This window comes from Hemicordylus capensis, chromosome 3 (assembly GCF_027244095.1).
Source record: "Hemicordylus capensis ecotype Gifberg chromosome 3, rHemCap1.1.pri, whole genome shotgun sequence".
Classification (NCBI taxonomy): domain Eukaryota; kingdom Metazoa; phylum Chordata; class Lepidosauria; order Squamata; family Cordylidae; genus Hemicordylus; species Hemicordylus capensis.
The window spans coordinates 218,817,903-218,840,418 of NC_069659.1; the positions used below are offsets into that span (position 1 = coordinate 218,817,903).

The 22,516-nt window shown below is 43.6% G+C and overlaps 1 protein-coding gene across 2 annotated transcripts in view; it reads left to right on the forward strand.

Annotated features, from left to right (window-relative positions):
* Window positions 1-16,543, forward strand: part of CDHR1 (cadherin related family member 1) — an 85,200-nt gene extending 68,657 nt beyond the window's left edge. Inside the window, exons 15-17 of one of the 2 annotated variants that reach the window (XM_053312674.1) lie at window positions 4,048-4,276; window positions 5,151-5,405; window positions 12,758-16,543. In XM_053312674.1, coding sequence (XP_053168649.1) covers window positions 4,048-4,276; window positions 5,151-5,405; window positions 12,758-13,309 — 1,036 coding nt within the window. In that variant the 3' untranslated portion in view covers window positions 13,310-16,543. The other variant, XM_053312673.1, reaches the window with a different exon arrangement.
* The last annotated feature ends 5,973 nt before the right edge of the window (window positions 16,544-22,516 follow it).

Genomic DNA, 22,516 nt, shown 5'->3' on the forward strand with positions numbered 1-22,516 from the left:
CTCCAGAGCAGAAAGAGAAATATGTAAAAGAGGAGAGTGGTGGAACTATAGCATCTCTGCATCACTCCACTCCCCCATGCCCCTCTATGCTTCCTCTTCCACTCCACCCCTCTCCATTTCAAATCCAGTGCACTGAGGAGGAGAGGAGAGTGGTGCAAAAGTGAGGAGGAGCTCTTGGCAGTGTTGATGGGCAACAGAGCAAGTCAGCCAAGGGATAGGTGCAATGATGGCAGTAGAGGAGTAGGGATGAGGGTGTCAGCAGCCACCTAAGCCAACCACTGCATTTTAGGGTCAGAGGAAAGTAAATGGTTCTTCCATTTCTTTTTAAAATGGAATCTGATGAACTGTTCAGTAAAACTAACAAACGGACAAATAAAACTTTCAGAAATATGCTTCCCCTACCTGTTTTCTGAAAGTTTTATTTATTCAAGAAATGATTCAATATCTTCTTCTTACAAACTGCATAAATACACATCTCTCTCTTTTTTCCACATAGAGATTTTGTGTGGTGCGGGGTGGCGGGGATCTGTTGCACGCACTATGCAGTTTACAGACATGAAAGCCTTCAACAAGGAATGTAACCAAAAATGGCTTAAAATATTAACTTGAAATGCCAGGCAATAAGTCTCTCTCCAAACAAAGAGGCCCTAGAGATTTTGTATAATACTGAACACATCCGTGTTACCTCAGAACTGTTTTAACTATATTGTGCCAGTATAATCAATAACCAAACTTTTTTTTTTTTGGGCATAGATTTAAATCCAAACTTGTAATAGTCAAAACAGGGAAGCAAAGCCCCTAAGTGAAGCTTGAAAAAGCTAGAAAGTAATCCCATTGATTCTACTGGAGCTTACTTCTGAGTAAGCACGCATAGGTATCAGAACCAGCAGAGATCCTCGGCAAGACTTTGGGCTCTCCCCCCCCACCCCCTCTCAGCCCCTCAGTAAAGCATAGAAAGGGAGAACCCTTCTAAGGCGGGGACCCCATTTATTTCTCTGGGCTTTCTTCTGAGTAAAAATGTATAGCATGGAACCAAGTACCCCATGCTAGGAAGTTCCAAAGGAGGAACCTCAATGAAATCCCAAAAACCATTCCCACCCAGCAACAAGAAACCATCATTCTGGTGTAGACTGCTCTTGAACATGGAGGTTCTACATCACACCCAAACTGCCAGTGAAAATAGAAGCTTCACTTGACCATACTTAAGAAATGAAACCTCCATATTCACTGGTTCTTTGATTTTCATGTAGAACCTCCATGTTCAAGGGAAGTCTACACTACAATAATAGTTTGTGGGCAGTGGATGGGAATAAGTTCTGGGATTTCCTTGCTGTACTTCTTTGGAGCTTTCTGGAAGCATGTACCTGAGCACTGTGAGAAAGAAGATGCTGGGCTGGAATACACATACCTTTTCCTGAAATTCTATGTGCACACCTAGAAGGGAGTAAACACCGTTAAACTCAGTGGAACTTGCTTCCAAATAATGAAGGAATAGTTATACAATCCCTGAAAAATGGTGTTGGGGAAGAGGAAAATAACTGAAAGATCCTTTTAAAAATGTGAGTGGGAAAATGTAAAAATCCTGTGAGGTAAACCCACCACCCACACTGAGCACACAGCACACAGATTGTTCTACAAGAATCTGACATTAACCACAGCATTCCACAAGGCATAAGATCTGTTAGTATATTTAAAACAATAAGTTGTTCTACTAAGAACTAATCTGTCTACTTTCCTTTCACTATCCCTACAACTGTACCAAATTTGGTTTAAATTGGTTAGACAGTCCACATGATAGCGCACTTGCACCTCAAAAGTTCATGCATCCCGTACTCATGCATCTTGGATTGGGATGGATGACATCATCACAAACTACACCATTGAAGTGTCCCTGTGTGTCACTCACTACAACTGTACCTAATTTGGTTCAAATCAGTTAGACAGTCCACAAGTTAGTGCACTTACGCTTCTAATGTTCATGTGTCCACCATCTTGGATTTTAGTGGGTGACATAATCATAAACTACACTGTTGAGGCATTCTTATGTGTCCCTACAGCTGTAGCAAATTTGGTTCAAATTTGTTAGGTGGTTCACAAGTTAGGCCACTTGTGCCTCAAAAGTCTTGAATCAGGGTTGATGACATCATTACAAACAATGCCATTGAGATATCCCTGTGTGTAACTCACTATAATTGTACCTAATTTGGTTTAAATCAGTTAGACAGTCCACAAGTTATCCCACTTGCGCCTCAAAAATTTACGCATCCATCATCTTGAATCAGGGTTGATGACATCATTACAAACTAAGCTGTTGAGGTGTTCTTATGTGTCTCTACAACTGTACCCGATTTGGTTCATATTGGTCCAAGCATCGCAAAGTTGGTAGAGCGGGATACACACATGGAGATATGGAATGCTGGGTGATCTCATAAGTCTACTGGAAAGTAGTCTAAAAATGCCAATAAGCCCTCCTCTCCTACTTTGTAGAGAATACAGCAAGAAAGAGATAGCGACTGACATAATGAGGAACATTACTCAAAATCCTACTGAAATTAAAAGCACATATTAAGCTAATGTCCTTTTAATTTCATTGAGACTACTTTGAGTAAGCCATTATCCTATCAGCCATTAAGTGGAAGCCTAAGGCTTAAAGGTGGGGGAATCTACTTTGTCTATGAGCGGCTACATCACTTGTGTACAAATTTTGAAATGTACTACTTTCTAGACAGAAGGAAAAGAGACAGACACTAATGAGCATCATTAAACATGCCACAATTTTATTACAAGAAGAAGAGCCAGCGCCAGAAGAAACCATGTCAGCTCCTCAGGGCTCAACTGTAGCCAGAGAACAGGCCCTGGAAAGGCGTGGGGAGGCCTGCTGCTCCAGGCCTGTGTGTCTGAAGTGAAGGAAGGGAAAAAAGGAAGAAGATCTAAGGGCTTCTATAGGTTTCCATCCCTTAAAAGAGTTGGGGTTTCAAGAACGGAGAGGCTTTTGTTCTCTAAGGGTCATAAAGCAGAGAATGAGGCTGTCCTCACATGCGGTGGAAACCGGGCTAAGGGAGCCCAGCCCGGTTTCCATCATGTGTGCAAACTGCTGGGAGCCTTGCAGTTCCTGGTGACAAGCCTGCTTAATTGCACCCCCCCCCAACAAGGTTAATGGAGCATGTGCTCCGCTAAACCCGTTTGTTTGATCGTGTGTCACCGTGGTGCAGCTCTGAAGTGTGGTGCTTCACTTATAGCCCCCCCGACCGGGAAGCTACAACAAGCCTCCCGGCATTGCGGGGCTCCCCAGAATGCCCTACGCACTCTTGTGGGGCTGCTGGGACTTCCCAGCCCCCGATCCCCACCGCTCCAACCGGCTCTGTGACGGAGCCAGTAATCATGTGGGTGGCCAAAACTATTCGCCCAGGGCAAGCTGCCTGCTCATCTGTGGAGAGAGCAGGTCAAGCCCACTCTCCCCACAGAACCCTCTTAGGCTCATGTGGAGAGCCTTAATGAGTCACTATATGGTAAAAGGGAGCCATTCAGAGGATTAAGGCCTACTATTTCAGTCAGATTGGTTTAAGGCCTACCACTGTTTCAGGAGACAGCATTGCTGATAACACCATCATGATGGGAGTTAAAATCAAGCAGGAGAACTGAGGTTTGTGAGAAATTTCTGGGAAGAGAATCTATAGTTTTGGACACAAAGTTTAAAACAGTTTTTATTTTAATGATCATTGTGTGTGTTTGTATTTTAAGAAAAAAAGGAAAAAAAGGAGTACATTGTTTTGTTGATAGATACTGTTTTGTTTTATTGCATGCGAGTTTCAATATTTTATAGAGAAATGGATAACAGGCTTTGTAAATATATATCTTTTCAGACAAATAAATTCCTATTATTGAAGCGGGATTGGGACTAGAGTCACCATAGCACTGTGAAGGGGAAATTGCTCTGAAAATGGTTTGTCAAAACCAAAACAGCTTCAGAGGGATCTATCCTTCCTTCTGCATAGGAACGAAAGCTGCATAGGAAATTAAAATAATCCTTTCCATTCTGTTTTCCAGATTCCTGATCCACCCTTCCACTGGGATTATCTACACTCAGCCATGGGCTACATTAGATGCAGAAGTCAACTCCAAGTACAACTTCTATGTGAAGGCAGAAGATACAGAAGGAAAGTACAGTTTGGCTGAAGTCTTCATTACTGTGCTTGATGTCAATGACCACTCCCCAGAGTTCAATGAGAACATCCAAGAAAAAACAATGATTATTGGATCACCAGTGAAAGTGGAGGTAAGCATCAGGGCATGCTTACTTTTATGTTTTCCATATGTTTTCAGTACATTCAAGATAAATAAGAGCAGACTGGATGAAGTCATCACTAAGCACTATCATTTCCTTGCAATGTGTTCCATAGAAAGGGGTAACAGGCTAAATAATGGACTTACATTTCCAAGAGGAAACATCAATCTATACAGCTCTTTCAGTCCACAACATTCCATCACGCTTTAGAGTAACCAAGAAACAGAATTCATGATGAGGATATGCAGTTAGGAACAGGGTTGAGTTGCGATGGCTAGAGTCAACAGCGAAGGGAAACAGATTTTGCTCCAACCTTAATAGTGCACCTGAAAGCATCCTATAAGTGGAGGGCTGCTAGTCATTTCAGTGGGGGGGCAGACAAAAAAAGAGAAACAAAATAGTGCTGAGGAGGTCAAGGAGAGCCTGATGAACATTGAATTCTGTTGAGAAGAAACAAAGACAACCTGGGGAATATTTCCATGGAAGATGGGTCAGAAAGATAGATACTGAAGAAGCCTGGTGTGAAAGGATAGAGTGGAAAGTGTGGGGCAAAGAGTCCTCCCTGTACCCCATTCTTCCCGCCCTTCATTGAAATTTCATAGGTCTTTCACTAATCATCATTAAAAGCCTTCCCCTATTATTTGCTGAATTTGCAGAATAGGCTTAAGATGAATAGGCTCCCCAACCATATGCATCAGAGGCACCATTTTGTTTCTGTTGTATCCTCACTCACTATTTTAGACTTCGATTGAATGCCATGTAATGATTAGCATAATTATTTTTTTCCATCGCCTTGAAGGTCTCTTTTAAAATAGAGTCACATGCAAATGAAGATTCTCTTTGATCATCCCCCACCCCCAAACAGGCAATAGATCAAGATGCAGAAGAACCCAACAACATAGTTGACTACTCCATTATGCAAGCAGATCCAGCCAACGTGTTTGATATAGACCAAAGCACTGGAGAAATAAAGCTGAAATCCTACATAAGGTCCTTGGACATCATTCACAATATCACCAACAACAAAGATTGCATCTGGTCTGTAGTAGTCCAGGCCAAAGATCGGGGCTCTCCTTCATTTAGTACTACGGCCGTCTTGAAGATTGATATCACTGAAGAGGTAAGAGGAGACTAGAGATGAATGGGAAAAACAGGAGTGAGTGAGTGAGTGAGTAAGATGTATGCTTGAAAAATAGAGATTTGTAATCCATATCATTGCAGAGGCCCCATTAGTGAATCAATTGAGGTTAGATTTGAAGGAACAAAAGAAGGCTGTTGGCTGGGACATGCTGTTGACCAGTAGTTCAAACTAGGGTGAAGTGATGGGTAGGGGTGCAGGATATGCATGGAATATATTGATGGGTATTAAATCCATTAGATTATGTAATGTTTTCTTTTCAGCATGGGGATAACTAGGGATGTTTTCATAATGGTAGATGAAAAGCTAGATATCAGCTTCCTCAGAGACTTAGTCAAGATAGCACACCAGGTGGAGTGGCATCACAGGAGCTTTTTATTGGCTTTGGGCCTGCAGCTGAACAAATTCAGAAATGAAATGATGCTGACTGGAAGGGGAAGACTTGGAATTTCCACAGTAATGCTCAAGTCCTCAAGTGTTTTAACTCATATTTGATTCTTCATATGGTTCGATGTAGATGTATCTGGGGTAGGGCTATAGCTCAGTAGTAGAGTGTTTACTTTGCTTACAGAAGGTCCTAGGTTCAACCCCTGGCACTTTCGAGTAGGGCTAGGAAAGACCCCTGTCGGAAACCCTGGAGAACTACTGCAAGTCAGTACAGAATACTGACTGAGATGGGGTATTATTATTATAATACTCATTATAAGGTAGTTTCCTTAACGTCCGTGTTAAAATTTCTTTGCTATTGTATATAATTTCCTAGAATGTTTTATTTAAAATATTTTGGTAGCAAATCTAAGCCTTGCAGGGAGGGGTTAGAACTGAGAAGCTGTCTCATTGTACAAATGATTAGTTACAGCACTGCCTTCCTTATGCATGGAGGTCATTCACACAGTCAAGAACTGTGTTCTACCCGGGTTTGGGAGCTGTTTGTGCTTCCAATTTTCGGTTGTGTGGAAGCAAGGTAGGAGGAAAACTTGGGTAGAAGTGATTATGTGGAAGCAAGGTATGAAGAAAAGCTATCCAGGTTTTCCTTGCTTCCACACAACCAAAAATTGGGAACACAAACAGCTCCCAAACCTGGGTAGAACACAGTTTTTAATTATTTGAATGACCTCATGCTATAGAACTCAGGGGCTCTTAGAGATTAGTAAAAGGTAGAAATCACCATAGCAGTGTCAAAGAGTTTGGACTGGAGGAATAGGTTGACCCATACCAAAGAAACTGATTTGGAGACTGAGAACTAAGTGACAGAAACATTGTGTATCTGTTGTTCGACTGTACCACTTTGGGTTATAAGTGGAGGTTCAGAAATTGTTGAATGCTCCTCAATATAAAAATTTTCTTCCACATACAAAAACGTTGTGTCAGAGTTAAGCCTAAAATGAAATCCAGCTGTTCTTGGGATCTGCAGTAGGGATGTGCACGGAACCACGGAGGCGTGGTCCAGCACTGGGGGGTGTCTGGCTTTAAGGGCGGGGGGGTAGTACTTACCCCTCCCGCCGCTTTCCCCCCTCCAGTGCTCCACTTTGATGCAAAGTTTTTGGGGCTGCAAAGTTCCTCCCTGCCGCCCTTGCCCCCATCGTTGTCCAGAAAAAGGGGAGGTTGCCGCCACGCATGCGCCTGACGCGGCGCGCACACCTGTTGTCTCCGCCGCCCCATGTGCACTGAACACATCACACATTACGTGTGTGCATGCAACGTGTGATGTGTGTGGCACGCGCACACACAGCGGTGACGGGCACATGCGCGCTGCGACAAGCACATGCATGGCAGCAACTTCCCCTTTTTCCGGACAACATTGGGGCCAGGGTGGCAGGGAAGAACTCTGCTGCCCCAAAAACTTTGCACCAAAGTGGAACGCCAGAGGGGGAAAAGCGGTGGGAGGGGTAAGTACTACCCCCCCCCCCCCGCCACCCTTAAAGTCAGACACACACCCCCGCCGGACCGCTGGACCGGCCCAATTCCGAACCAGTTTGGAGGCCTCATACATGGCCCCGGACTGGTTCCGTGCACACTCCTAATCTGCAGCACAATAACTGGGACAAACCAGAGCTACATGTTTCCACACTGCATGTCTGTGACAGTCTGCACCTGTCCATAGACTCTTCTTTCATACGCTAGAATTTTGTGCTGATCATCTTTTTGAGATCAAAAAAAGATCTCATGTCAGTTAATTTCAATACCCAGGATATCGTCAAGCTATCTGTGTTGGAATAGTGATTTCCACTCACATATTGCACATTAGCACCAAGAAAACTTGATATGCCATCAAGCTTCAGGACCCTTGAAGCATGTAAGCTCCAGGTGTTCCCCTGAAGTTCCGGTCCCATAGCCCTTGCTATGTCATCTGCAATTTCCTCTGCAATAATTTAGTTCCTTGCAGAATGAATTTCAGAGCTTCATTCCCTTCCGGAGTACATCTTACTACTTTTATCCCATTTGTCTCTATATTGCAACTGTACTTACCCCTATAAGCACATTGCATGAATCCAATTATGACCTCTCTCCTTAAGGTTGAGTTGCACTTGCCAGGAAGAAAAGGTCAGCATATACCTCTTGAAATTCATTTCAGGTGGAGATGGCATGATCAAAACCAACAGCATGTGAATAAGGCATCCTTTTGTGAATTATGTGCTCAGGCTGTAGCTGAATGCATCTGTTCCTCTTTTATTGTGTCTGACCCACCCCTCTGCTTCCTGCGGTACAGTGTGCTGTTTTCCTTTTTGAAGGAAGAGCTCCTTTGACAATATAACTAGAGGTGTCCAGCAGTGTTAATCTCATTGAGTAATTAAACAGGCATATTTTTGATTAACATTTACCATTGCAATTAGCACGAGGCTGCTCCCTTCAAGACAGATGCCTTGCGGCTAGGATTGGTGGTTTCATGCATCAAAAGGATCTTTTGCTCTTGGAACAATGCAGCGATTAAAAAAACCACCATCTCCCAAGGCTATTTCATTTAACTGATTCTATTTTTACAGAAGTGATATTGATTACAAACCAAACACTTTCTTTAATATCCTCTGCTTTAGGAAAAAATGTGCTGAAGCATATATTGATTAAAGTCTTCTCCAGAATTCCTAGGAAAATATGATTCTGCATCATATTCTGCAAATCAGTGGGAACATGTTTCTGTTGACTTGGACTGAAGCATAGTCAATCACTAAGGCCATAGCCCTGCACACAGTTACCCTTACCTAAATACCTCATGACTGCCGGCACTGAAGCCCAAAGTACTTTATACCATGCTGGAAAAGCATGGTATAACAGGGCAAAGGATATAGCAAAGTAGGGAGAAGCCCTGGGGCAAGATTTGAGGGTGGGGCCTATCTTAAATGGGCTGCCTGTTCCCAACTCTGCACCAGCTTGGTGACATCAGAGAGTAGCCAACGTGGTTACCAGCACAGGGCCCAAGTGCCCAGCCCAGGGGGAACAGGAGGACACAGCTGACAACCCCCAAAGATCTGCAGCCAGGCATTTTGCTCCCATCCCATTCATCAGTGGTGGCTACGCGATTGATCAGGGCATTCCTGATTACTGTTCAGCTCCCCTGTTAGGTTGGTGTTTATATGAACCAATGAGGGATCACAGAAGGCAATTCGGTGGCAGTTCTTGTAATTGATGAACAATGTACAAAGGCAGCCCCAAGTAGAGGGCATTGCAATAGACAAGCCTGGAGGTTACCAGCTGATGAACCACTGTTTTGAGGTCATTCTCTCCAAGGAATGGGCGCAGCTGTTGAATCAGCCGAAGCTGATAGAAAGCACTCCTGGCCATAGCCTCCACCTGAGATACCAGGGTGAGGCATGGGTCCAGTTGTTCTCCCAAGCTCTGTACCTGCTCTTCCCCGGGAGCGTAACCCCATCCAGGAAGATCTAACAGGAAGACCTAATTCATGCCTCAGATTCTGAACCCCTACAATGAGCACTTCGGTCTTGCTTGGATTCAGTTTCAATTTGTTATCCCTCATCCAACCCATTACTGCCTGTAGGCAGGCATTTAGGGGATGAATGTCATTTCCTGATGATGCAGATGGAAAGGAGAAGTAGATTTGGGTGTCATCAGCATACTGATAACACCCAGCACCAAATCTGCTGATGTCCTCGCCCAGCAGTTTCATGTAAATATTAAAAAGCATTGGTGATAGAATGGAGCCCTGGGGGACTCCATGTAATAGTTCCTGTTTTGAGAAGCAACTGTCACCAAGCTCCACCTTCTGGAATCCACCCAAAAGATAGGAGCGGAACCACCGCAAAGCAGTGCCCCCTATCCCCAACTCCCCGAAGCGATCCAGAAGGATACCATGGTCAATGGTATTGAACTCCACCAAGAGATCCAAAAGAACCAACAGAGTCACACTCCCTCTGTTGATTCCCTGTTAGAGGCCATCCATCAGGCCAACCAAGGCTGTCTCAACCCCACAGCCAGCTCTAAAGCCAGTTTGAAATGGGTCTAGATAATCAGTTTCCTCCAAAACCACCTGAAACTGGTCATCCACCACCCTCTCAATCACCTTGCCCAACCAAGGGATATTGAAGATTGGCCTATAATTATCCATCGCTAAGGGGTCCAGGGAAGGCTTCTTGAGAAGCTGTCTAACCATTGCCTCCTTCAAACATGGAGGCACCCTACCCTCACTCAGTGATGCATTTATGATAGGGATATGCATGGAACTGGCTGATCTGGATCAGTTTGAGTCTGAACTGGACCTGAACCAGATTGGGCCAGTTCAGTCTGGCACCACCTCGCACCCCCCACCCGGTTTGGTTCAGTCCGGGAGGGTTCACAGTTTTTTTTAATTAAATTTTTAATTACACTTACCCCATTCGGGGGAGTTGTTCAAGGCAGCGGGGGGGGGGGGGGTGTCCATGGAGGTTTCACCTCCTCCCACCAGCCTCCCTTATGCCATAATTTGGTCACTCATAAGCCTTTCCCTCTCGGCACAGCGGCCAGCCATTTTTGAGGCCACCATGCCTGTGCAATGGGCCTCTGTGTGGCCTGGGTCATTATGACATAAGGGAGACTGGTGGGGGAGGGATATATATATATATATATTCCACGGGGGGGCATTTTTGGTCTGGGATTGGACCGAACAGGGGGTGGTTAAGTTTGACCCCAAACAATCAAACCAACTGGGTTCAACATCAAACCTTTTTGCACATCCCTAATTTATGATGTTTAACTGGGCCATCTCCAACAATCTCCCTGCTAGAGAGAAGCAGCCAAGTCGGGCAAGAATCCAAAGAACACGTGGTAGGCCACACCGCCCCAAGCAGCTTGTCCACATCTTCAGGAGTCACAGATTGAAACTGATCCAACCTAATACTGCAAGAAGGATTGCTGGACACCTCCTTCATAGACCCTGCAGAAATAGTGGAGTCCAAGTCAGCCCGAATACAGGAGATTTCATCCCCAAAGACCCCATTAAAAGCATCACAGCAGAATGTTTCCAGGGAGTGATTTAAAGCAGAAGAAGCAGAAATTAAACTCCTCACAACCCGGGATAGCTCTGCTGAATGCGAACCCGCAGGCACAATGTGCACAGACCAAAATCCAGTTTTTGCTGCACGCACAGCTACTGCATAAGCCTTCAAATGAATCCCATGCTGCATCCTGTCAAATCTGAGCCAAGTTCTCCTCCACTTGCATTCCAGTCACCTACCCAGCCGTTTCAGTCCTCACAGCCCGTTGTGTATACCACCAAGGGGCCATTTTTGAAGCAGGTTGGGAGGGACGCTTAGGAGCAATCATGTTTACTGCCCTGGTGAGTTCCCTATTCCCCATTCCATGTTCCCACCAGGGCATCAACAGAATCACTGGCTGCACCAACTTCAAAACCTTCCAAGGCTTTTTGAAAACCTACTGGGTCCTGTAGTCTTTTTGGGTGGACCATCCTAATAGGTCCATCTAGCCTTGCCTTGGCAGTATCCTCACAGTGAAAGTAAGTGAAAATCAAGACTGAAGCCAAAATTAGGAACTCCTTCTGTGTGTGGTTGTGTGTTTCCATTCTCCAGTAATCTAATCTTTACTATTCATCTTATGACTACGGTATATGTAAATTCCTTCATTCTTATTATTTGTGCATTCTTGTTACTTTTAATTAATATGATGCTTACTTCCTCCACTGTTTTGCCTGATCATGAACTGGTGTTTTTCAAGTGCCTCCTCGGCAGTTTAAAAACAACAAGAATATTAGTTTCCCTTTATGGCAGTCTTTCATGGGTTGATCACCTTTCTTATTTTTGACATTTCCAGATCAAATCAAGGGTAAAATCCTATGTTTTAGGCCTCAAGAAACGTCCGTGGACAATATTTGGGATTTGCATGAGTGGCGTCCTTTCCACCATTTCTGTAACCATGATGATCTCCACCATCATGTACTGTAGAAGTGTGAAAAGATCCAGGCTCTATCCTCAGGGAAAAATCAGAAAAATTATACGGGGACCACCACGACGCAATATGTGCTAAGCTGCTAAATGAACTATACATTCATTTGTCTTTAATATGCCATATGGGGAGACTACATCACCTCTTATGTAACTTGTAGAATTTTTTAAAGGAAAGAACACAGCCTCTCTGTTCAACTCGAATTTATTATCTCAAAGTGTTGGGATGTTGTTTGTTTTTTGTAAAGTCTGTAAAAGAGTACTATAAAACAGAACAGGCTTTCTACTATTTAAAAACTAATTTGACAGCCTCAACATATTTTAAATTGCAGACTGAATAATAGGCTGAAAAAATCCTATTACTAATATTTGTTCCAAAACCTTTGTTTCAATCTTTTTGGATTCTGAAATCAAATTTGAAAGGCAACGAACAACTTCAAAGGTATATCTGCACTATGAAATAATCTGAGCTTGATACCAGTTTAACTGTGATGGCTTTCCCACAAGAATTCTTGAGATTGTAGTGTTTGCATGTTAAGAATTCTCTGTTAGCGATTTCTAGCCCCTTCTCAAAGAACTACTGTTCCCAAGGTTCTTTGGGATGACAAAGTCTATAGTGTAGATACACCCTTGGTTGCAAATTCTAGAGCTTCCAGTGGTTTTGCTTCCACTTGCAATTAACAGATACTAGAGTATTGCATAAGAATGGTCCAAAACTCTACAGTAACATCCTGGGTGAAAGGCTCCACTATTTAATCACTACGGTACAATACTGTAAGGATTGCCTTTAGCCTTCACAGTATTAAATCTGGATTTAAATGCCAAATTGAAGATGTTTTGGGGGTGTTGGTTAACCCTGGTTGTTACATATTTTGGACAAATGAAAGTGCAGTCTCTGTTGGTACCCCAGAGTAAGTCACGTGTTCTCTTTGTACTCTTTTACAGACTCTTCACAAAGGGCCTATGGCTGCCTTTTTGATGCAAACAAAAGATAACCCCATGAAAGCCTTAGGAGTGCTAGCTGGTGTCATGGGGGCAATGGTGGTGATCACCATCTTGATCTCCACTGCCATGTTCTGGCGTAATAAAAGATCCAACAAAATCATGCCGGTGAGACGAATCATTAAAAAAAGACAGAACTATCAACCCAGGACAATCAGGATGGAGTGGCTGAAATTCAAGAGGTCTAGCAATGCTGCTGAAAAGTTTGCCGTTGAAGAAGATAACAAGAGCCTGCAAAATGAGAACAGCAATAACAACTTCCAGGTGCCACCACCTCCACCACCCACTGCTCCAGCTCCACCCCCAGTCCCAGTATTCAAGACCATTGTCCCTGAATGGAGAGTGCCCACAGTATCAGGATCCCTGAGCCCCAAGATTATAAGCAAGCAGATAAAAAAGAAGGGCCCTGCTTGCACATCCCACAATGCCCTGGTGTCGGAGCTGAAGCAGAAGTTTGAACAGCGAAATGCAGCAATTGGTCAACCTCACATTTAGTGATCCCCCAAAGCTGAATGTGGAGAGAGAGAGAGAGAGAGAGAGAGAGTGTGTGTGTGTGACTTCAGTGACAATGTGATTATTCTTTTACATTTTGTACTGATTCCCCTCTTCCCCCCACCACAAGCTACAAGCACTCATTATTTCATATTACTGTTTTACGTCCATTTGCTTGGATTACATGCCAGTTTATATCCCATTTCCTTGCGGAATTGTTTCACCTATAGCATTGTGATATCATATAGATTTGTTTTCATTTTTATCCAGATTATGCATGCAAAGTCTGTTTTTTGTGATGCACAAAGATGCTGATTTCTTCTGATTCAGGCCAACGTTTTGAGGAATTTCCAGTGGTTTTGTTTAAAGTGCAGTTTCAAGTTGTTGTTTTAATAAACAGACTCACAATAGAGGTCTCCAGGCAAACATGGAGAAGGCTAATAAGGCCTGAGTATAGCCCATATCATTGCATTCTAGATCTCATACTCACCAACATTTGGCAAGACTTGGATTCTTCACCTCAGAAATTGGTCTGCCCCAGCCATGTCCTGGGAATCCTGCCCAAAATATGTCTGAGGCAGAATCTGACACCGCTCTTAATCATCTAGCCTCCAAGCAAGGAGACTGTTGTGCCCCAAACTGAAATTTGATTGATTCAACTTGCCCCAAGCTGTCCAGGAACAGCTCTCTGATGCAAAGGAAAGGAAGTGAAGGATCACAGCAAGAGATGACAGGCTGATGGATTAAGCTCAGAAATGAATAGCCTGCTACAGGTTGCAGAGGATCAACATGGCATGGAATAGAAACAGCAGGTGAACCTAGATTGTTGCAGGGTCCATTGTGTGCAGGGAGTGAATTCAGAGCAGGGCACCAAAATGTTCAGGATTGACCTTCTGGTTACATACAGTTCCATCTGATGACTGCCCCATTACAAATAAGTTGAAGTTGTTGCAACCACAATTAGGATACCTGCCTGTGCAAGCAGATTCAGCATTGCAAGATTGGAGAGCAAGTACTGAGTAATGAGTATGAATTAAGAAAGACAATCAGATGCCATATTCAGAGATCAAAGCCAGAGAATCTGTCCAAGCAGTAGCCAAACAAGTTATGCTTAAATACAGAACTGAAGATGGGAAGAGGTTGGGGAAACACTCAGTACTGGACGGGACTAGTGGTTTGAGGGCAACAGCTTGGTTTCAAGGGGACTTCTAAGCAAGTGCACTTAAAATCCCAATAGCTATCAAGGTAGTTCTCATGATGGTGTACTGGGTTGGACCAGCATCCTATCCAGCTTCAGGAGTTACGAGCACTCCCAATTTTTGGTCATCTGTCAGCAAAAATCTAGGTAGTAGGAGGGGGAAGTACCGTGTGGAAGGTGGGTACAGCCTCTGACAGCACTGTCTTACTAACACTTTTTCCTAGCTAATTGTTGGTGGAGGAAATTTATTTATTATTTATTTAGTAGTTAGATTTATATGTCACCCTTCTCCCTTAGGACTCAGGGCAGCTTACAAGCAATAACATACACAGCAACACAATTCTATAAAATACATCTTACCTAACGTCATAACCCCAACCCCATACAGTACTCATTCCACATGACATAGTAACCATGGATTACAAGATCACTCTACGACCAGCTATCTCAGTGACCGAACACTTCAGTCTTACCTGCTGTTGGAGCCTGCTTCTGCCTCCCACATGATCACTTCCCCCTACTTCTTCCTAGGTTTTTGCTGAGTGATGACTAAAAATTGGCAGTGTGCACAGCTCCTGAAGCTGGGTAGGATGCTTATCCTACCCAATTTACTATTGTGAGAACTAGCCTATAGTGTGTTTTTTGTCAGCTTTCAAAGAAACATGTTCTTGGTTCCTCAAAAGTGAGCAGGCTAGTGCTGACCTTCACAATTTCACCAGTCACTTGGTGAAATGGTTTGTGAAGAGGGAGGAAATGGGTTTAGGGGAAACAAAACAGGACTTTTCATTCAAATGTTTGATACATTTCAGGAGCCTTAATGGGAGCAGTAGAAGTACCATCAATCTCCTTGGTAACCTTTCTTTTTTTACCATGTCTGTGCAGGCATTAGCGGCGGCAGCACTGTAAGCCTTCCCAGTAGCCTGCTCCTTTCAACCACCATTTGCCCCCCTGGAATGGAAATTGATGTTATCAGGAACATTGTCCTGCTGCAGTATTCCCCAATGGATTCCATAGGGTGGAAATGGCAGGAAGACTTCCAGCACTGCTGCCATCTTCACAGGAGGCTTTACAGACAGGGCTGTTACCGCAAATCTCCTCCAGAAGAGAGTGTGTGCGTTCACACACCAGCCAAACCTACCCCAAAGTCCATTCGAGATCCTTGGAAGCACTCCACACACAAATCAGGCTTTGTCTTCCAAATTCTAGCTTATCTCGATGTATTTCCAGGTTTTTAAAATGCTGGTTTTAAGAGAGTTTTTTTGAGAACACCAGAGCAAATAGGGAAGGACACTGACATAGAATTATTAACATGATAAGCGAAAAACACTCTTTTAGGAATGCAGATATAGGCTTTAGAAATCTCCCCCGCCCATTGGCTAGAAGGAAAACACAGAGGCATGCGATATGAACTTGGGAGCAACTCTCCCTGTGGCACTATGAATGTGGCGCTGGCTTTTGCATGCAAACGGAGTCATGTGGCCCCATTTGCAAGCAAGCCCCTTCCCCTGCATCTGATATCAGATGCAGGGGTGGAGCTTAGCATCTGATGCCAGATGCAGGGGGGTGGGGCTAGGGGGCCACAGCAGCAGGCTGGACCCAGGCTGCCACTGGCCTCCCTCCACCCCGTCCTCAGTTGTGGAATGGTCAGACTCTGGTTACTCATTAGTGAGAGAAGTACACTCTGCATGTTCTCAGGGGTGTTCGCATCTTTATTACTGCACACATTCTAGTCATCATTTCAAACAGGTTGCTGACTTGACTCTGATGGAGTTCTGGCTCAAACAGCCATCTTCAAAACAAAATGGCACATAGTATTTTGGTCAAAAAAATTTGTACCACACACTCAGTATTATTGGGTAGACTTGTTTCTGTGCTATATGCCTCATTGCTCCAGTTCAATTTATTTATGTTTTATTTTTATTTATTTATTTATTTATTTATTTATTTATTTATTTATTTATTTAACATGTTTGTATAATGCCCCAAATGCAAGTCTCAACACATTGATATACATTTTTAATAAAGGAGTGGAATATTAAGTTCTCTGTGTCTGTAAATGATAGAATTGCACCCTCCATAGCCACAAAGCAGTTATTTACAGCTTTATGATCAGCTTAACCACTGGATCTGTTTGTGGGAATTCAAAGAGAGCAGCTCAAAGTATTAAAGAGAAAGAACATGAAAGATTTCAGTATGCTACATTTTTACAAATGGGGTTGTTTTACATGAAACATGGTGTCAGAAATATTTTCCTTGGAGTAGGACTAGGCAAAGAAATTGTGTGGATAGGGGAGAAAGAAAGTGGGTTTCCTGTTGCCTGCTAAGGTGTAATACAGGTGAATGCCTGTGCTGATGTCATTGGCAAATCTAGTTAACAGCATCCCTGAAAACCTAGTCATATAGAATGACGGTACTCATTGTATAAATGAAGTAGAAAGTGTGACATGTATATTTTTCCTACTAAGGTAGGTAGGGGTGTGTGTGTGTGTGTGTGTGTGTGTGTGTGTGTGTGTGTGGGATGTGCATGGAACTACGGCAGGGAGGCTCAAAGGCGGCGGGGGTCTATCTTTAAGAGCAGCAGAAGATGCACTTACCCCTCCCACTGCTTTCCCCCCACCGGTGTCCATGTTTTTCAAAGCCCATTAGGGCGGCAGCGTACCTTCCTGCTGCCCCATTGCCCTTGTCTTCCAAATATGACCAGAAGTCCCCAACATGCCTGCATGCGGAGGCACAGGTGCATGTGCACGTGCACACACCCGTGCTGGCGCATGCAGGTGCATTGGCAACTTCTGGTCATATCTGGAAGATGGGTGCTGCCACCTTGATGGGCTTTGAATAACATGGACACTGGTGGGGGGGGGAAGTGACAAGAAGGGTAAGTGCACCCTCCCCCACTCTTAAAGATAGAATCCTAGCGCCTTTGAACCAGTGTAACTGCCAGTTCTTCGAACCGGTTCCGTGCACATCCCGTGTGTGGGGGGGGGTGGAGGGAGGGAGGAAGGAAAGAAGGTAAGAACCGGCTCTTTAAATAGAGCCTCTAGGCCTTATGTTACCTACCTCACTAATAGCAACATATAGGGCCATTTCACATGATCGCCACCAGCTCCAGAAGCCAGGAACCTCCAGTTCCTTATCAGCACATGTTCCTGGCAGGCATATCATGCAAACCTACCAACTAGCAGTTCTCAGCCTGTCCACCCAAGATTCTATCAAATTTTCCCATCCACTTGGAACCAACATTTGAAGTTGGGGAGAGAAAGTCAGTAGAATCTCAGGTGGACAGGTCAGGAACCACTGGTTGGGAGGTTCATACAAAGGCCTCATCCACATGCAATGTGGAACTGAGGGTCTGGACGAAATAGACAGGAATTGAACTGCAGTCAGGAAGACTGCAGAGAGGAGGGGGATCTGGCTGTGCAGGCTTCCTTCATGCATGAAAGACAGCTCCAACAGACTGTCACAACTGGAGAGAGGGAGGAGATTCCTCCCTCAACTCTGGTTACATCTAGCACAGTTCTGCATTCAGATGTGCAGCAGGTGGCTGGAAACCTCAGATCTGAGCAGTAAAACTCACTACAACCTGAGATTTCAAATTGGTGTTTGGCAAGGGAAACCTCGGGTCGCTTCTCTGTAGGGACCAGGGTTTCACACATTCACACATACAGGTTTGTCAACCTCAGGCTCCTTCACCTCCAATTTCCCTTTACATGCGAATGGCATGTATATGTCCACCAGGAGTGAATGCTCACCAGGAAACAAAGATTCCTGGCTTCCAGATTTGGTGGCAATAGTGTGAAGCCATATTATGCACCATCAGTAATACAGGAATGAAAGTTTATGGAACCTCAGTTCTATGTTTGCATCTCCCTTGCTGGACTGGAATGAAGATCTTTAGTTGTGGTTCTGACTAATTTCTCACTAATCTAGTTTAGAATTCATTTCATTCGATTCATTCGATTTCTATACCGCCATTCCAAAAATTGCCACCAAACCATGAATAAATAAAAAGTTCATTGTGATAGTGTTGGTTCCTGTTTGGGAAATACATCCAAGCCTCTTTGGGAACAACAAGTAAGGAAGCAGAGTTTTGACCAGACTAGCAAAATATCCCTTCATTTTATTTGGTCAGTTTCAATCCTGGGGGCATTTCCCCCCCACATGGTTCTCCTATTTCCATTTCTCTGCAATGCATCCATCAGATTGATGTGCACAGTTCTACCCCACAAAGCAGTCCTACCCAAGAATCTGATCTCTCGAAATAATCTGTTGATGTCATAGCAACAGAGAATGGCCTAAAAACACATGAAATATCTCTACTGCTGAAGTTTATCAGCTCCAGCCTTATAAGCTGTCTGGGTGGGAGTCCTCCTAGGAACCATATATGAACTGCTTTGAACTCCTCTGAGAAAGAGCAGGATAGAAATATCATAAATAACCACAAATGGGCACATTTCTTTGATGTGCTACGTACAAAGTGACACATCCACTTGATGTAATGATTTGTACATAATGCAATATCCTCTCTTTATAAACAATTTAAGCAAATATTTAAGGTACCAAAAGTTTCTAACTATTGTCTGTACTGTTGTTTTCACTATGTTTTATTGCCAGTGTTTCAATGTGAAAAAGATCCAATATCTCTGGTGTTGCCACCTGTTAATAATTGGTATGGGTTGTTCATGTTTAGGAAACTATATCCCTGAATTAAGTAGAAAGTGTATTATGGCTGTAATGTTTTGTGTTATGTGTGGGGTGTTTTGTTGTTGTTGTTTGGTGACGTCTCAATTTTATATTCAAATTTAAATCTGATCTGTATTTAGTTTTTAAATCATCCATCTGAGGGAGCTAAAACTGGCCTTCTGGAAGCAGAAAAGAGCAACAGCAACTACTAGTGTATTTTTAAAAATTGTGTGAGCATTTTCTTTGTTTAGCATAAAGGGAAAGTGTGCCATCAAGTCAATTTCGACTCCCGGCACCCACAGAGCCCTGTGGTTGTCTTTGGTAGAACATGGGAGGGGGTTACCATTGCCATCTCCTGTGCAATATGAGATGATGCCTTTCAGCACTTTCCTATATCACTGCTGCCCGATATAGGTGTTTCCAATAGTCTGGGAAACATATATTCATAGACTATTCTCATAGTCTGGAGAACATACCAGCGGGGATTCGAACCAGCAACCTTTTGCTTGTTAGTCACGCATTTCCCCACTGTGCCACTTAAGCTGCATCTGAAAATCTCATCTGGGGTTACAATGACTGGGCACTAGTTATCTCTTTTTCAAAGCTGTAATTAATAATTAAAATATAGATAATGGCTGACAGACCACACAGCAGTAATGCCACCCATGGAAGCAGGATGCTCCTGTGCAGCTTCCGCAGCAGCCAAGAGCTCATCCCTGCTGCTTGAAGGAATGGAGGCTGCGGCGTGTGCACACAGACTTGCCTCTTCACTCCTGTGCCACTCCTGCCATTGGGAATGGGAATAATAGCAGGAGTACTGCAGAAGTGACGGCACATGGCTTTGTGTGCATGCACCACACACACACACCCCATCATCACTAGCAGCAGGGCGGGCTCTCAACTGCTGCAGAAGCTGTGTGGGTACATCCCCCTTCCATGGACAGCATTCTGTGCATGGACAGAATTCTGTGCACAGCATTCTAAACCACTGTGATGAGACCGGGATGATTCTGTCATCATAACATGTCCATTTCCTCCTCCACTCAATGGGTGGCATTCAGACATCTAGTGGAGAACTGCACTATCATTGGAAGCAACTTCGGTTCACAAAGCCCTTCTGTGAGTACAAACATTCACAGAAAGAGTTTCTGACAACCAAGTGCCACCGCTAAAGATCTGGACGCTGCCCATTTTATTTATCATTTATACCATGATATCTCACTTTTTCTCCTGCATTAGAGATCCACAGCAGTTACTGTCCTACTTACATGAAGAATACCTGGACTCTCCATAATTTACTAGATTAAAAGGTGGCAACCCTAAATAAATATGATTTTAAAACTGTATACTATTATACGTTTCAAAATATTTAAGGGCAGCGTGTTTGATTATTCACCATGCAACTTTTTTCATTGCATACAGTTCTTCTTATCAGATAACTCTGTATTCCAAGTGTGTTTTTGTTAATAAAACCTGTAAAATGCACCTGCTACCCTATTTGGATTTCCTGGCTTTTTTCCTATATTCAAGATTGCATGTATTTTGTGCCAGAAAAAAATGTCGATCAAAGCAGTCTAAATTCTGCTAGAAGTGTGTAGTCAAAGAATTGGCTGGTTTATGCAAATCTATGTATGAAATAGAGCTAATATGCTTTGTCCCCCCTGCTCTTTTCCACAAATCTGTTTTTCTACCTCCCTTCCCTCATATTCTTCCTTAGTCAATTGCTCCATTCCTTCAGTCACCTTGGACAGGGCCAACTCAAGATTTCAGGGGGCCCTCAGCAAACTGTTCATCCTAGGCACACTCTTACCAGACCCTGAGAAAGTCACTGTGCCGCCGCCACCACAGAGGCAATTTTTTAATTTAATTTAATTTAAATATTCCTATACCACCCAAAACTTGCATCTCTGGGTGGTTTACAGTTAAATCTCTGGGCAGTTTACAATGGTCACAGAGGTGGTCTCAGGAATCATTAAAGAGCCCTTCTGAGTTGTCCAATGATGCCAAGCCCTGACACCTGCCTCTGGGGATCTGCCTCTCCTAGCTTCCTTACCTTCTGGGACCTCTTCCAAGTCCATGGCTGGCCCCATAAAGTTTCCCCTGTTCCTGTGGCCCATGGGAGGCTCTAATCCCAGAAAAAACGACCATTTTCCCACTGAAGGTGGTGATGACATACTAGCTCCACCAATTAGTGTTAGTACCACGTCAGCCAATCCGTGTCAGTGTCACTTAGGATTTTACCCGCACAAGCACCTACAATACTCCACATGCATAAGCACACCAAAGACTTTAATATAGTTGCATGTTTTAAATTACTAATTTTGCTTCCATGATTTGGGCATAAAGGTTAGAGTTAGGGAATTGAAAGGCTGCAGAGGGAGTTGCGTATTCTATCCAGAATCTTTTATGTTTTGTTGTTGAGACGTTTGTCCCAGTGGGGATCCTGTAGAGAGTGTGGACAGGGTGGAGTCAGGAAAAAAAAGGGATGGAAAGGAGAAGGAGAAAATGGAGTTGTTTCTGAATAAACTCGTAGTTAAATTTGTATAAGATTACTTTGTGTTTGTGAGGGAAGCAGCTATAAAACAGGGAGAGGAAAGAAGTAGTAGTTCTAAATAGAGACAGATAGTTCTACACGGTACTTAAACCCCACCCACTGATCATTAGGAATGCTGTCCCTCTCTGGTTTCTGAACCTTCCAGGTCACAATTTTTTCTATGCAACTATGACCTTGATTTAAAAAAAAAAAAAATCCAATCTGAATGTCTGATCTCAGATATTAAAAAGATATCGAAAGCTTCAATCCCAGATATTAGACACATGGAATGCATACAAGGTATTGATTAATACATTCTCCTGTCCTGATGGCCTAGTTGCCATCTGGGACCACAACCCAGTGGGCACTTACTGTATCTGTGTGGTTAGCTGCCTGAGACAACCACCACCTAGATCTGGCTGACTCTAATGCATCAGTGAAACCCCTCATTTTCAGACAGCAAACCTGGCCTGAACGATATGGGTACTACTTCTGCATCACACAAAGCTACTCCCGTCTTGATCTGCAGCAGCAGCCTTGCTACCAGCTGAGCATATGAACTGGCCTTCTCTAAATAGCTTCGGTAAGACCTGAATTATCCCTGTCTGCTGCTGATTTGATGGGCATCACCACTGCCTGCCACTGCTGCAATTCTGAATTTGGATTTGTGTGCACATGTGGCAACATTACACTGGCTACTGTCAGATATATTAAAAATGTGATAGTAAGCACACAATGGTCACAATGGTCAGCATTTATTATTCTATTTATTATTTATTTATTAAATTTATACCCCGCC